Genomic DNA, 17,105 nt, shown 5'->3' on the forward strand with positions numbered 1-17,105 from the left:
AATGATTAGTACTGAAATGTAGGAGTCCAATAAAGCAAATTGGGCATACAGTAATCTGTGAATTAAAAATTAATACTCAGACATAAGATTTTTAATTCTATGCCATGATCATTGAGGTGTTTGCTTTCAGAGGCATACATTTTCAAAATGGTTGGCTGGTAATAAATATCAATAAAAGATTCAACTAATTGATGCAACAAGAAACATCAATAAAAAGATTGATAAACTACTCTTTCCAGCATCCAAAATTAATCACAAGTCTAATATCAGTGTCATTTACAAACAAATCAAAGGTGACCATAGAAAATGTTGGGCAAATCATTCTCTTTTCTTATATGAGAGCCACAGCATGAGTATTAATCCTGTTGTCACCAGGTTTCTCAGTTCTTTGTCTTTAAGTAAAAGCTGTGCTATTACTGGATTTAAGACCCAATTAATTTATTTCATTTTAACAATTCCACCAAACATTAAGTGACAAGTTTAAATGAATGTACATGTACATACCACTGTGCTATTACTAAATTAAGACCAACACTATTAATTTATTTCATTTCAACAAGTCCACCAAACATTAAGTGACAAGTTGAAATAGATGTACATGATTGTACATACCACTCTTTGTCTTAAATGTTCTGACATCTGGCTCACTCTCTCCTTGTCTATTGACAGCAAACAGCTTCATTTCGTACTCTGTGCCATACTCAAGACCAATTATCTTGTACTGAGTTTCCACAATGTTTCCCTGTTGAACCAGTTCTGTTAGTCCTGTCATGGGTTGTTTCCTCCATTCCAGACGGTATTTAATGCTGCCATTACTGCTGTTGGCCTCTACTTCTGACCAGGTCACAGTGAAATCATTGTCAACTTCACTCTCTGTATTTGTGATAGTTGGTTTCTCAGGTAAACCTGGGCAAAATAATGTTTCTTTTAAATGTTGCCTCTGATGAAATCGAAACACTCATAATAACTTATTAAAACAAATAAACATGTAATTTAATCATTTCAACAAGTAATAAAAATGCAGAAGGTCTTCACAAAACAGTGGTTGGTTTGCCAAGTCAACCTATTGAAATGTATGTCTGTTTAAAATTTTTTTCTGATGAATGTCAAATAGTTCAATCATGTTATTCCTACTCCAAAACATGAGTATAATTGTAAATCTGTTCAGGATTCACAAATAGTATTGATAGAAGGGGATTTATATTACACAGTCAATGATTTTCATATTGTTTCCATGGCCCAGTTGTATTCAAACTTGTACTAAAAGTTCAAAGTCTAAGTCTAATCTACCAATCAACTTAAGAGGTAATTGTAATCAAATGTCATTGAAAAGTAGAAAAAAACACATGCATGGGAATTGTAATTTTTTTTTTGACAAATGGTATTACCCCTTCGCACCCTGACATTGTCTGTATACATATTCTCCATACTGTACTGTTTACATTTCCTACGGTGCTGACATTAGGAGAGTTTGTTGAACAAGGTTAGGGCTCCTATAGCTTGTGATCATTTCCCTTACTCTTGTGTGATTCAGGAATGATATTTTAAGGAGAAATTTGATGATAGTTACGGGTTAAAAAGTTTAAATGCAGAGGCTCTCAAAATCACATGTCAGATAATTTCTTTTCGCTGAATGTTAACATGCCCACTACCATTCATTCAATTTTTTTACCATTTTATGTTGCTTCGATTCTCCAAACGCTCATTTAAAAACAAAAAACCCACAAAACTCTGTTCTCTCAGTGTGCAGTAATCATGTTGGCATTTTTTTGAGACAGATTACATGGTTTCCATTAGAAAGCATCCATGTGTTACAATAAACAAAGAGTTCTGAGATGAGGTGGCAAATGTTATATCAAATGAAATTAATTAGGTACACACCAGTCTTTGTCTTGAATGTCATGACCTCTGGCTCACTTTCTCCATGTCTGTTGAAGGTGAAGAGTTTCACTTCATACTCTGAGTTAAACTCAAGATTGGTAATTTTGAAGTGGGTCTCAACAATGTTTCCTTGTTGACAAAGTTTGCTGGATCCTGTCAAGAGTTTCTTCCTCCATTCCAGACGGTATTTAGGGCTGTCATCGGTGCAGTTTGTATTTGGTGCTAGCCAAGTTAGAGTGAACTCCACATCCACCTCACCTTCTTCTTTTTGGATGGTTGGTTTGTCAGGTAGACCTTTGAAAATTATTGAATCAGGATTTTTAATTCCTGATAGATGCAACTGTTATTAACAATAGATCTTTGAGGTAATTAACCATATGTCTAAACACTGTGTGTTCATCTTGAATAATGATCTCTTTAAATTTAATTAACTAAACAAAAGAGTAACATCACGTGCATTTTCTATGCTCCTTGAAACCTTTGCATTACTTTGCTCTCATCTCATTAACCTTTAATTTGTTTAGCCAGAAGATGATTCTTCTTTTCTTAATTCTGCACAATTTCCTGATCAATGTACACTACAATTCAACTCACCTAAGATGTCTTCTACTCTTGATTTCTTGAACCAAACTGGATCACATATAAGCTGCTGCTCATTAACCTCAAAGTTTAAAATTCCAACTGCTTTAGTGTTCCTCTCACCTTCTTCCAGTAAAACAGTCGAGCAACACTCTGTAGGGCTGGGTAGGTGACTATCATCATTTTCGGGAACAAGTTTCCCTTGCATGTATTCGTATCTATTACTTCCAATATAAACAAACAAGGGTTTGCTTTCCTTTACACCTATCTTAGGTTCGAGATCCCTTAAGACACTGGAGTGCTTGCGTCTAAATCGGTTATGGTTTAGTTCTGAACACTCAGAATCAACAAAAATCACCACCAATCCAGAACTGACATAAAGTGGACTTTTTTTTATGATACTCTCCAATGGGTAACATTTCAGTTTTGAGTTTGGTTTAGTAAACTCCACTTGGTATTTCTCAGCTTCAAAGTTCTCTTTTGGAATGAGTTTGGAACTTGTTATGATAAAGTACTCACTCCAATCAGGGTTTCGGACCTTAGGCTCATAAAATAAACACCCCCAGCCAACAGCTCCATCTTGACGTGTTATTTTGCAGAGTGCCTTGCGTCTCTTCCTTTCAAGTACATCATATGATGGCTGAAACATGAGCTCCATGAAAGATTCTGCCATTTCACTGGAAAGAAGCCAGGATTACCTTGATGGTGAGAGAAAAAAAAACGTATTAACATCATATCCAAGTTACAACCATAAAGATGTACGTACAGTCGTACTGGATTTGTTTGGTTGAAAGAGTCCTCGCAAGCTACAATTACTACATAAGATCCATGTAATAGCCCTTGCCAAAGGAGTAGTGTCTTGTTAATTATCTTTAAGTTGGTCACTAGATTATGATAGCCATGATGCGATAATGTATTCTCATACTTAAAATGTTCATCATATGTTACTGTTGTGATTCCCGTAACAATCAACCGACCGATCCACAGAGATACAAATGGCCACTGAAACCAAAATGCACTCTACAGTCAGAGGTTTTAATAAATTTTTCCATCAGAAGCTGCCAATGGTGTATTAATAGGTAGATGTGACCAGAAAGGGGCCGTAAAGGCCAAACCCAAACACAAGAGCCTCAGAATAAATCCTTAGAAACCTTTACAGGTATGTTAAAGTATGGATGGTAAACTTTATCGCCCCCGCAAATTAATACTAAACAATTGGTTCATGCTTAACTTTCAACTGGGGGTAAATTGAGGTAATGATAGAAAACTTTTTTGCCCTGCATGCAAATACTCTACAATTGGTTCATGCTTTCAACTGTGGGTAACTATTTAGGGCGACCCTAAAAGCCAGAACGATAGAATGCTGGAGCAACAGAATGCTGTAATGACAGAATGCTGGAACAATGAAATGCTGGAACGACAGAATACCGGAATGCTGGAATGACGAAATATGATCCCAAATGCTAAAACGCCGAACGACGGTATATGACCCCGAATCCTAAAACCCAGAAAGACGGAATATGACCCCAAATCCTAAAACCTGGAACGGATGTCAGGACATGTTGACAAAGACAATAACGCACGTGACTAAAACTAAGTGTTGATTTTTCATTCCTTTGCTGTGTTATGAATAATTATGAACCATTATACATGAAAGGTAGCTGCATTGTAAACCTGTTTATTTATCTTTTGTTCTGCTAAGGAGATGGCTCAGGAGATTTCGTGGTCAGTTTCATTGCATACCGCGAGCATTTTTGGCACATTTGTTTGAAGTACTAACGAATCCATTCTAGAGCAGCTGTAGGTGCACTTAAAAAAAAATCATATTTTACTTTTAAGGAAAGGTCATGAGTTGGTTCTGCTGCCAATCAATTGCAAAAGTATCAGAAGATTAGGATTAATGTGAAACTAATTGAAGACTTGTGATGAACTGACTCGACAGCGCCACGAATTAGGCCAATTTTGAAGGTTTTGTTAAAGAAAATGCCGTAAGCCGTTTCAATTAGATTTCTCCTATACGAGGGAGAATTTTAACAAACGAAGGTTGCTGTCATATGTATTGGACTAAAGCCTACCAGTGGACAAAGTATGGATGAAATTGAATTTTGAGCTGTCTCCGCGATTTCTTTGATTTTTACTGGCATTTAATCTTAAGTTGTTTATTGGAAAAAGGCATTTCCCCTCAAAAAGTCTATTGATTCACATTAACGAGTATGAAGAGTGAACACTAAATGTAGTGTGCAAGTAAACACAATATTTCATTCATAGAGAACAATCCCTTTCTTTCCTTCAAATTTAAGGCTAAATGAGTGTAGAAGTCATAAAAAAAATGCCTATGTATGCCCTATCTGAGAGCTTGATTATGGTACAAGTCTGTTAAGATTGACCCCCTTTCGGTTTATCAAGTAACTAAACTGTTAACAGAAGAGAGCACCTTATAGCATAATTTTTTCAACTCTTGGCAAATCTCCTTAACTGACATTATTTGCCATTCTATATCTCTTTGCACAGTTAATAGAACACTGCAAATATCACCTTTAGTCTTCTAAGTTTCCTGGGTAGTCTTCAGCATACTCGATTAGTGCTGGTGAGTTAATTTCAGAATATCATCCAAAATGTCGAAGTAATAGCAAGTATGATAGACATTGTAAGAAATATACAACTTTTTTGAGAGACATGTTTGGGCATGCATATGACATCTTCAGTCAATGAGTACTCATTGATTGAGTGAGTACTCATTTACTCATTGACTGAAGATGGCATATGCATGCCCAAACATGTCTCTCAAAAAAGTTGTATATTTCTTACAATGAATATCATCCAACTTGACATGTATGGATTTGAATAAATTTTGCGTGTTCTGCATGGAGATGTACAAACACACTTATAGCAAGCAACACCGGCTGTAGGCAAATTATCCTGCTGTTAATTTGTTTCTTTTTTAGGTTAGTTGAAATGCCTTATGGCTGTAAAAATATCTTATGTAATTAATGCAGCCTGCAAGAAGAACAAGGTGTGAAACTGACTTTCTTGACATTCCTACACTCGATTCCCATTCTAAACTCCATATTCCAGATTCCTTATCTTACATTTCGCCAAAACGTGCTCAAACATGGCAAAAAAGTTCTCAAATAGTGCTCGATAGCTACAGAAACTGCTTTATATCTAGAAATAGCGCACAAAAGTTGCTGGCAGTAGCGTTTTTGTTTTTTTATTATTTCCGAGCAGAGATATATACATATCCTAGTTTAATCAAACTTTTAACTCTCGATTTTCAGTCAAGTATAGCAGCGCGTGTCGTAAAAAACTCTTTATCAGTCATGCATAGTTTCTAAAAGCAGTCATAGCATCACAGAACCGTATAAAATCAACCTTATTAAGCTACCACTGTTATTAGTCTTTCTTCGATCTATTGTATCGAGGCATCACAGAAACTTCAATTCAAGAGCGCTAAAAGTTTTGATGAAGACGAAGTCGCGAACCAATCAACTTGGACTGTCCCACGCTTGGAAGGACTGTAGCTCGTGCAGTTCCATGACAACAGTTAGCTAAATAGGTGACAAAGTGGAATTATTCATAATTCAGCTTCATGATAATAGAATTACTCGGCGTTACTTAATTAAAACGTTTCGAAGACAAAACATTGGATTTGACAAAGGGAAAGTTGTGAAAATTGTGCTGAAATTTTTTCCAAACAGCGCAAAAATGCTCAAACTCTGATAAAAAGTCATTGTGCTCAAGACTGCTGGGAATGTAAAATAGTGCTCCAAATTCGAAAAAATGCCAAAAAACGCCCAGCGCAATCGGGACAGGCCTACTTACATACCTAATTAAAAATTCCACTTTTGTCATGGAACTCCACGAGCTAAGGTCCTTCCAAGCGTGGGAACAGTCCAATTTGACTGGTTCGCGACTTCGCGTTCATCAAAACTTTTAGCGCTCTTGAATTGAAGTTTCGAGAATATTCCATGGCTGTAATCACAACAGACACTTGTATCCTTACGCTTATTGCTTCTTTAAATTGTGCAAGAAAATCTCTTATAACAACAAACATATGAAACATATGTGTGAACTGCGGTTATGAGACGTATATGAGCACGATCCTTCGCAGTAAAGCACTATTTGAGCAATAGTGAAAATCAGACCTGAAAAAAATTTCAGGCCTGTACGGGATTCGAACCACTGACCTCTGCGATACTAGTGCAGCGCTCTACCAATTGAGCTAACAAGCCAACTGGGAGCAGGTCATCAAATTAATTCGACATAAACCCGTAGATGATAAATCAAACAACAACAAACATATGAAACATATGTGTGAACTGCGGTTATGAGACGTATATGAGCACGATCCTTCGCAGTAAAGCACTATTTGAGCAATAGTGAAAATCAGACCTGAAAAAAATTTCAGGCCTGTACGGGATTCGAACCACTGACCTCTGCGATACTAGTGCAGCGCTCTACCAATTGAGCTAACAAGCCAACTGGGAGCAGGTCATCAAATTAATTCGACATAAACCCGTAGATGATAAATCAAACAACAACAAACATATGAAACATATGTGTGAACTGCGGTTATGAGACGTATATGAGAACGATCCTTCGCAGTAAAGCACTATTTGAGCAATAGTGAAAATCAGACCTGAAAAAAATTTCAGGCCTGTACGGGATTCGAACCACTGACCTCTGCGATACTAGTGCAGCGCTCTACCAATTGAGCTAACGAGCCAACTGGGAGCAGGCCATCAAATTAATTCGACATAAACCCGTAGATGATAAATCAAACAACAACAAACGTATGAAACATATGTGTGAACTGCGGTTATGAGACGTATATGAGCACGATCCTTCGCAGTAAAGCACTATTTGAGCAATAGTGAAAATCAGACCTGAAAAAAATTTCAGGCCTGTACGGGATTCGAACCACTGACCTCTGCGGTACTAGTGCAGCGCTCTACCAATTGAGCTAACAAGCCAACTGGGAGCAGGCCAGTTGGCTTGTTAGCTCAATTGGTAGAGCGCTGCACTAGTATCGCAGAGGTCAGTGGTTCGAATCCCGTACAGGCCTGAAATTTTTTTCAAGTCTGATTTTCACTATTGCTCAAAAAAATCTCTTATGTTTTGAACAACGCAGCAAAGAATGTAAATTGAGTTATTTAACAACTCAGTTTGAGGAATATTTTCCAAGTCTTTTATCTATTTGACTTTCGACTGCCGTTCGGCTTTAGTGAATTTTGAGTTCTTGCATGTTGTTCTATACGTTGGCAGAAAAAAAAAACCTTCGAAATTCAAAGGTTACCCACTGTAGAATCGAGCTTACACATACCCATAAGCTTGCTGAGTTAAGGAACTGAGAAGGATTTTACAATATGTGTTTCTTAGGCGTCGTTTCCTCATGTGCGATACACCGACGTACATAATGATCATTAATGTCACTTCATCATTATTTCACGTTGGTTTGTTAAAAGCATTTTTCTTACCTTTGGCCTTGAGCTTCTCTCCTGGTGTAGGCACAATCTGTTACACAACGCAAGAAGTGGATTCAATCAACAGCTGTTGGAAGAAATTGATGTGACTTCAACACACAGTATTATGTAGCCCACTCAAATGGGTGCGCTCGCTTTCGATTCTCTATGAAATGCCTCAAATTGAAGGTTGTTCGTCAAATCATCTTTTTTAACCATTTTTTGGTCCTAAACTGCTTTTTCTGTATAATAACACGTGGGTTGCCCTTTGCGAAATTTTAAAAAAGGATCGAAGATGCAAACAATAATTTTCCTGTCTCAGCATTGAGAGAATTTACATTACGGAATCGCGCTCATTGAAAAGCGTCGCCCGTGAAAAGTGAGGTATCCATGATGCTTTGCAGGTTGAATGGGGTTGCAAAAGCTCACCGCCAGCTTCGGTCTCTTAAGATCTAAATTTAAGAATTCCCAAACGGGAGTTGTAAAATTTCGCTTTGCGTCCGTTCAGAAACAATGGCGATACAATTGAAGCAATTAGTATTGTTTGAAGGTGATGAAACGAAGTGTGGTTATGGCAAAGCTGAGTTGGAACTGAGCGTGTACATACGTGGAGTAGGAATTTACAACGTATACTTAAGCTTTTCGAAAAGTAAATAGACTTTCCCGACGTGTTAAGTAAAACTGACAGCAATAACGGGCTAAAAAGAAATATTTATGTAATGTTATTTTGTTTTCATGGCGAAATTGATGGTCGAGCCTTGTAAATCTGCTGCATTTCCGTCGTAACATATTTATTCGTCTATGAGCCGTGAACTCAGCTATAAGCCGAACTCAGCTATAAGCCGAGACCCTAAACTTCGGTCTGTTTTAATTGGGTTGTTAAAACATGTGAACTGAAAATACTCGGCTAAAAGCCGAGACCATATTCAGAGAATTCCATTCTCGAAAAAACTGAAATGAACGCAGAAGTTTCGAAACAGAAAAGTGTTTCAGTGCAGTATTGCCGTCGAAAACAATTCCGAGATAACCAGAGAGTACGTCATCAGTAAGTCTATGGTCCGAGATTTTGGTAGTTTTATGAAAAGATCGCTCAGCTTGAATAAATAATTTTACATTTGATCGATTTTTAAACAATATCGCCTAATCGAGATTACGGCTATTCTTCTTCGATGAATAGCGCTCTGTTTCGGTTGTCTGAGCAAGAAACAATACTTGTGAACACCGGCAATACTTGAAACAACACTTACCAAAACAGTCCTGCATGAAGTTACGCATGCTCTCTTTTTCTTTTCTAGCTTATTTGCATTTTCCCGTGCGACGTTTTCAATGGGCGCGATTCCGTAATGCTACTTTAAATTGACAAGTGGAAGGACCAGCTAGACGAAAACCCTCTCTAAGATCTGCAGTACTCACAACAGTATGCCTTTCGGTCGTACTCCTATACTAAATGTAACTATTATAGCCTGCATGAAGAACAAGCTGGAAAACTTGGACTTTCTAGACACCGCTATCCTCAATTCCTTCTTGTGTTTTCGCAGTCAAGATATTATATGGTTGTTATCAGAACAGACGCTTTTATCCTTATACTTGTTGCTGCTTCAAATTAAGCAAGTATATCACGTAAACTTTTAACAAAAGAGCAAGGAACATAAATTGATTTCCAAAATAACTCAGCTGGAGGAATAATATTTCCCAAGTATTCGCATTTTACTTTCGATTTCTGCTTTCAGTTTAGAGATCAATTTGATTCTATCATGTTGCGTTCCACGGCCCAAAAAACTCAAAATTCAGATGCTACCCGTAATATAATCTAACCTACACACATCAGAAAGCTTCCTGAGAGGAAAGGACTGAGAAACTGTAGTCACGATTTGACGACGTAGGTGCGGCGTTCCGTTAGTTTCTTACTGAGCGCCGATTCTGCTCGAGGCATGTGCAATTAATAATGTCATACCGTACATCAATATCTATACATTGATTTATTAAAAAGCATTGTTCTTACCTTTAACTTAGAGATTCTCTACTGATTTAGACACAATCTGTTAGTTACACAACCCTTGAAATCGATTCCACAAACATCTGTCAAAAGAAATTGATTTGAATTCAACCATAGTATTCAGTGGTTTGTTTAACTTGAATGGTCAATGCCTCTTTGTAATTGTTAAAGAAACAAGCATGCCAGTTGCATTATATGGTAGCAGTAATAACTGTTAAATATATATATATATTATTGAAGATTCAGAATAAAATATCCAAAGCTTGAAACCTGTGTTTGTCATATTAAATTATTTTGGTGCTTGATCAGTCCATAGTTATTGACTATGTTATACATCATGATAGGGTATTTACATTCAACACATGCCGTGTAAGATAACAGCAACTTTAACAATTCAATATTATTCAAAAATTTTAAAACTGATCTAAGGTTGTCTTTCTTTTCCACAATCGTTACTGGCTCTCGTGATTTCCTTGCGAAGTGCTTTAGCCTTAACTTGCTTTGCTTTCATTTTATGTTTCTGTATCACATCTTTGGCAAAAGAAAAGGAACGTACTCTCACAAATAAACTAACAATATTTTGTAATACGTCCTTGCCAACATTCTTACAGATGACCAGTTCAGAATCAGACACCAATGTGTTGTATGCTGAAACTGTTGCAACATCATTAATAGACTTCATTATGATACTGTTGATGTCAATACTCTGTAAGCCAGACTTTGCTGTGGCAGCCCTAAAATAGTTTTCTGTTCTTAAAAATATTGTTTGAGCACTTTTTGTGATACTCCACAAACCCCCACGATTCAAACAGTTAATGAGTTTCTGAGTGTCTTTAACATTTTCAGCCTCATCTTTACATTTCCCAGCCTTCAGTAAAGAAATCGCTTGTTCACTTTCTGCTGATTTAGAGATCTTTGAATTGACATGCTTGTTATGTAACTTATGAAGCACATAACCTCCAAGGTATTGCAGCCCAGCCATTTCTTGCTCTAATAATGGAACATTTGTAGCTTCTAAATTAGGAGTACTCGTAGCAGCCTTCTCTTTACTGTATGATAACATACGATCAGCAACTTTGGTAGATAGCAGTGTAGCTGCATTTCGTGACAATCCCTCGAAATACTTCATGGCATTCAGTGGCACAGCTGAGTAGAACTTTGTGTAGAACTTTTCAGCATCTCCATTTTTAACTAAACCTTCATAAGTCTTTCAAAGTTCACAGAATTCCAATGTTTGTTCCCCAAGTTTTACAAAAACATACGATCTAAGCTCGTCCCTTAAGCCTTCTGGGAAAACCTTGTTATCAGCGAGTTTGAGCTTCACTTCGTCGACCATATTTGCCAAGATTTCAGCCGTAAAAGTCTCGCTTTTTTCTTCATCCTGTCTCGCAGAGTCTTCTTGGTGCTTTAGGGATGTGTGCCTTTTCAGACCTCCCTTGCTCTTGTACGTTTTCTTGCAAAGGTCGCAGATTAGTCGGCTGTTTTGGACCTATTCACGAAAGCACATATATTTCGAGATTAGAACTGACCCGCTTTATAAGTCCAAAGTTGCCCTTATAAAGAATTATCAAACACTGTTATATCTTACCTCATTTACTGCTTCACTAAATTGCTCTTGCACAACTTCTTCAGCCTCTAGTATATCAATAATGGCATCGAAATCTTCTCCGAATAAAAAGAGATCGTTCACGTCCGCCATGTTGTTTTGGAATGTGCACGGTCAATGTCTACTGTACATTTTTTGTCGCTGTCATCAACCAAGATTCGAACACTGAGCAAACAAAGAAAAATGATTTCTATAAGAAAGTGTCCTTTTAAAGGCCCATGTTCACCCAAAATGCATTGCACACCCTGTGCTCCAGAAAAATGTTTTCGGGTAGTTGAAAATTGCTGTCTTCAGTATGTGTAGAGTCACACTTTGGCCAAGCATGAAAACAAGTGAACACCCCATCAAATGTGTCAGCCAATCAAAACACTGCATTGGACAAAAAAGTGTTTCAAAACAACAACACAAATGTGCAAAGCCACTTGGGTGTACATGGGCCCTTAAAGCATGATTTGTTATGTCTTTCATTAACCTGGACCCACTCCAGAAAAAGAATTGTAAAAAAGTAAAGATGCTTATAAGTCCAAGAAAAGTTAAAATATTCTCAAAGATTTTTCATTTTAAACTTAGGCTTTTGTCGTCGAATTTTAAAGTAAGGGCAATAGTCTGACTATAACCAGGGCTAAAGAGAATTCCAAAATAAAATACAAAATTATACGAGTAGCAATCAATGTCAGATTTATGCTCTCTTTACCTTGGACCTAGCTACAATATATTAAAAAACTTAAAGAAAATCCCCGTGGCTCATGAAACATACATGAAGAAGACCAGAGCCCAGAGCCCTTTTGTCTATATTCACTCAAACCATCATACATGTACCACATATTATTATAATAAAAGGTACAAATGTAGTGACCCCCATTCCACAGTGTTGCCCCATACAGTGTAAAGCATTTCCCAAACAAAAACATTGATTGTGACGTGTTTGACAATCTAAGATTACCTCCTCTGCTAAGTAAATCAACTGAAAAAACAAGAAATGATTTCAAATTCAACATAACACGACGGCTGCTAACCCTCACCCCCGCGCAATGCCATGAGGTGTCTGCATGTCCATGTTCATCAAAAGTCACATCCTCATTGAAAGGGATTTCTTCTGCTGGCTTGTTAGAAAAGTTCCTTCCACACTGGGAATCAGGTGATTGCTGCCAGTCTTCAAGGGCATCCAGAAAAATACTGCTTGTAAGCTTGGAGGGCTGTGCAAGGATGACTGACAGAGACTGCACTGAGTGTACTTGCAGCGGACAAGTTGTAAGGCAACAGGTTGTTGTAATGGTGCTTGTCAGGTATGGACGAAGGAGCATCAAGAAATAGTCATTCTCATTGCCATACAAGTCCAGGGTACCAGCAACAACTTTAAAATAAAAAATATAACACAAAAATTGAATTGAATATAATATTTTTATTATTACATAATCATTATTAATATACATTTTTCTTCTTATCTGACCAATCTTTGCCAACATTTTTATTACTGAAAATAGTTAGCTCTATTATAAAAATACTCAATGACAAATTGTTCATGTCAGAAGTAAAAATAAAATCCAGGTAAGTTTTTTACCTTCAAATTCTTTTCTCTCCTAGCCCTAACCCATGAATAATAAGGTTACGAGACAAAGGAAAATATAGAGAATTGACCAAAGTTAAAATTCTAACCTGTGTTGAAATGTGACCTAGAAGTCTGTGTAAGATTAAATGATAATTTTTAAAAGGAAAAAGAAAACAGTTCATGCGTACCTCTTAGTTGCTGCCATTGTGGAATAGACTGCAAGATAAGCAACTTTGCATCTGCATATAGGCCATCATCTATGAGCTTAAGAGATGTCCCTATTATGTGAGCTGACTCTGGAAGGTCACTGAGCTCCACCTTGTGTGATTTGGTCAGAGCCTGAAAAATCATCAACCAATTATCCAAGGGACAAGTATTAGTAAGTGATATCCCAGTACTCGTCAGGCCACCCCAAGGAAAGACAGTCAGCTCCTGGTCTTGTTCAGAAGCACATTTTTTAGCACTGAAAACAACACTGGAGGCTGAGAGTAGAGCCTCTGCAGCATCAATTTCTTCTTGGCAGTATAAGCTCGGCTGGATAGACTCTTCAACCAATTCAGATTCTATGGTTCTGCACAAGTCAGGATATGACGGAGGTGACACAGGTGAACATGCAGCAGGTGTTACAGGATCCATAGTAGTGGGCGATGTGCATTCAGCGGCTGCAAATTGATCTACAGACTCAAAAGAAGAAGTACATGTGGTAGGGTCTCCAGGTATTACACCACATTTAGGTGATTCCAAAGGAAACTGTTTGGAGGAATGCAAGCTCTCTGAAGGCTCATCTGAAACAAATGGCAAGAGATTCCTAGGGACATGCATTTCAAAGAACTCAGGGGCAATAACAAGCATCCACAATGCTGTCAGACAACACAAAATCTTCTTAATGAGAGGCTCATCTCTTGGAATCCTTTCTACTGAATCAGGACCACTTGCTGCATGTAGAATAAAATCACAGTACTTTCTTCCTGTCACAAGAAGGATGTGTTGACACTGGTAATAATACGCATGGGTGCGCTTCAGGACACACTTCCCATCTTCTACTTTAAAGCATTGCCTACCGAGAATTTTCTTAGGCACTGGAGAGTTTTTGCACGTAACTGTCTCTACACTGTACTGTTTAAAGATTTTCAATGCCTTGATCTCTACAACAGTGTCATTTCCAACAAGGCCGTCGGGAGAACAACCAAGAAATGGGAACTCAGGGTTCACCCAAAATCCTGTAGGGGATACTCTTGTCTTGGTGGCATACTTCAGTATAGCTTTTGGTTCACTTTCAAGGCCATAACGCATCCAGTATGTCTGAAAATGATCAGATGCAAGGCCCCAAATCTGGTTGGCAATAAACTTATTCGCTTCAATGGCAGCATTTGGCTGGGACTCACTAACAAGCTTCCCAACTTTAAAAGCACCGAGACACCTGGACGCTGTCAGCCTGCACCAGCGTTCACAGAACCATCTCTCGGATTTGCTCTGCTCCTGTGTTGCAGGCATTTCCATAAGAGCTTCCGGCTTTAAATTATTGTACAATAGTTTAACTTGCTTTAACAACATTTCTTTCCTCTCACAATCAAGTACGTAATCACTGTAGGTAAACTGTAGCTGAGTTTCCCACATTGAGACTAGGTTTACACTAGAGGAGAGTTTTCCGGATTCGTAAATGTTTCCGGATTCATCAATTTTGGAGTATTCGGGTTCGTAGGCGTTTATACTGAAAGGATATTCGGATTCCTGACCGTTTACACACAACGACAACTCCGGGAACATTCGAAATAGAATGGTTACCAAGCCCAGTGTTGTTTCGTCGTTCGATCGACAAAGTGAAAATGCCTCCCCCAAAAATGGCTAGAGTAGATCCAGATGCCACTGAGGCAAATTTGAGTCGGACAGATACCAAGCAGTCTACGTCGTCGGCGATTAAGTGTGGCTGACGTTAAACTTCCTTGCAATAATAATTTGCGTTTCTTCAGAAATACTGCGGTACACATGATACAATTTATCGCCTGAACCTGCAACAAGATTAGGCAACCGGAGACCGCCAGCAATGTTAGCACCAGATCCATTTTGGTTTCACCGCAAACTGAAAAGATTGAAGGTGGAAATAATATCCGGATTCGAGAAAAAAAGCGGTTACACGACAAAACTTTCCGGATTCAAAAGTTATCGGATTCAAAGTTCCCACTTTAAATTGCGGATTCAAAATCTCCGGAGACACGACCAAACCGGTAAGTTTTTATTTCGGATTCGTCCACTTTCGTGTAAACGGCAGAATGAATCCGGTACTAAAACGTTTCGGATTCATCACGAATCCGGAACAATTTCCTCTAGTGTAAACCTAGTCTGAAACTCCTGTATCTTCAGCTTGAGACAAAGCTTGAATGTTTCTCAAAAATTTATTAATATGCTGCTCGTTTACCTCCCTATATCTGGCAGGCCTCGGATCAAACTCAATGACGGACAAAGTTTGCTTGGACCTCTTGCTTGGATATGTCGCATCGCTTACTCTTCTGGGATTTTTGTTTCTCTTCTTTCCTTTATTCCAAGAACATTCTTGGCTTGTGCAAGGTGTTTTCAACATTGTCCCATGTTTCTGAACATGGTCAAGGATACAAAATAAAACGGCTACAACATGACTACAACGACCTAAAGACGAAGCCCTGCAAGGATCACAAGAGGCATGAAGAACGGCACCACTGTTCACAGACAAAACAACAACAACATTGTGCTACAACTCTGCTCTCATCGACGGCCAAACGTGAGCCCTCACTAAATAATGATCGCCGTTTACCGTGTCCATCATATCGTGAACAAAGCCTGAATCCACGTACTTTCTTCCATTTTTCAAAGGTTTATCCGTCATGTGCCCCAGCCCATCTTCGATGTCTTCAGGATGATCGGAAACATTTTGGATTGATTCTAGCGCGTAGTAATGCACGTGCCCATAGTTGAAGAGCGAAGGAATGTTTTGAGACGGAAAAACACGCCAGCCAGTCGACGGAATACACGGAATGGATATCGATCCAGAATTTGTCTTTACATCAGAATTTTCTCGAAGAACTTTGCAGCAAACCATTTTCCATGATCGATTGCCGGATCAAGGATGTAATAATTCCCGCTCCTCACACACTCTCACTCGCTGTACAAGATCTTCTCGTTTACCGCTTAATTTTTAAGCCCCTACATTTTAACCACCGTTTTAGCTGGTCTACAGTGTATTCTTCCGGTTCTCTTTCAAATTTGGAGCCAGGAACACTGTCCTCTTCGGTCAGAACTGTAAGGGAATGAGGCGTACTACTCGCCATTTCCCTTGTAGCTCTCAAAGAAGTGGAGTTTGTTTGTCTGAGTCACGCGGGGGGTCTAAAATTTCATGACGTCATTAGTATAAAGCGCCATTGCCATTGTTCTGGACTGACTAGCCTCGTCTTCACGTGGAATACAAAAGGATTATGTGTGGGAGGCTAGTCAGTCCAAAACAATGGCAACTCAAATTGGACGCCATATTTGCATTCGGTGTATAATTACATATCAATCAACTCAAACCAAAGGATCAGAAGCAGTCATCTGGATGACTGAAGACGACAGATATTAAAATTTTAACCTCAAAGTGCAAATGTTACAACAAACGTCCAAATTATTTCAGTCCATTACCCTTAATTCATTGCCAAGATCTCGTCTGTAACTTCGACTATTATCTGCCATACAATTCTTATGATGAGAATTAGAGAATTCGGTATTGGATCATCTGATAGTCTCTAATTTATATACTTTGTTTATTCTCACCACCTGCCTGCTTGATATTGTATTGATCTTGTGAGGAGAAATTCTGTGTTGATCACTTAAGGGAGTCAAAGGGTTTAGCTTTTATATACATCTCCAGCTTTGGACCATCACAGACAGTTTGTAAGGAACAGAGCGGGTGAAAAATGTACACTTAGGAATCAGTCATTACATATGGGAGAGGTATCATATGGTTCATTTCATATTTCATGTGTTCTTCCTTTATGCCTTTTTTAGCCGACCCCTCGCCTTTGT

At 38.3% G+C, this 17,105-nt stretch overlaps 1 protein-coding gene, 1 long non-coding RNA gene and 1 pseudogene across 2 annotated transcripts in view; 1 reads left to right on the top strand and 2 right to left on the bottom strand.

Annotated features, from left to right (window-relative positions):
• LOC148726361 (uncharacterized) overlaps window positions 1-12,228 on the bottom strand; it is a 357,363-nt gene extending 345,135 nt beyond the window's left edge. The window contains exons 1-6 of the mRNA XM_088727311.1: window positions 11,507-12,228; window positions 9,925-11,407; window positions 7,938-8,010; window positions 2,476-3,158; window positions 1,882-2,175; window positions 613-906 (exon numbers count right to left, since the gene is read on the bottom strand). Coding sequence (XP_088583437.1) covers window positions 613-906; window positions 1,882-2,175; window positions 2,476-3,133 — 1,246 coding nt within the window. The 5' untranslated portion in view covers window positions 3,134-3,158; window positions 7,938-8,010; window positions 9,925-11,407; window positions 11,507-12,228. The remainder of the gene's footprint in view (window positions 1-612; window positions 907-1,881; window positions 2,176-2,475; window positions 3,159-7,937; window positions 8,011-9,924; window positions 11,408-11,506) is intronic.
• LOC148726371 (uncharacterized) overlaps window positions 1-17,105 on the top strand; it is a 447,217-nt gene that overhangs the window by 49,121 nt on the left and 380,991 nt on the right. The gene's annotated exons all lie outside the window — the stretch shown is intronic.
• LOC148726374 (uncharacterized) lies at window positions 14,842-16,808 on the bottom strand (annotated as a pseudogene).

The sequence above is a fragment of the Stylophora pistillata genome, chromosome 7 (assembly GCF_964205215.1).
Source record: "Stylophora pistillata chromosome 7, jaStyPist1.2, whole genome shotgun sequence".
NCBI lineage: Eukaryota > Metazoa > Cnidaria > Anthozoa > Scleractinia > Pocilloporidae > Stylophora > Stylophora pistillata.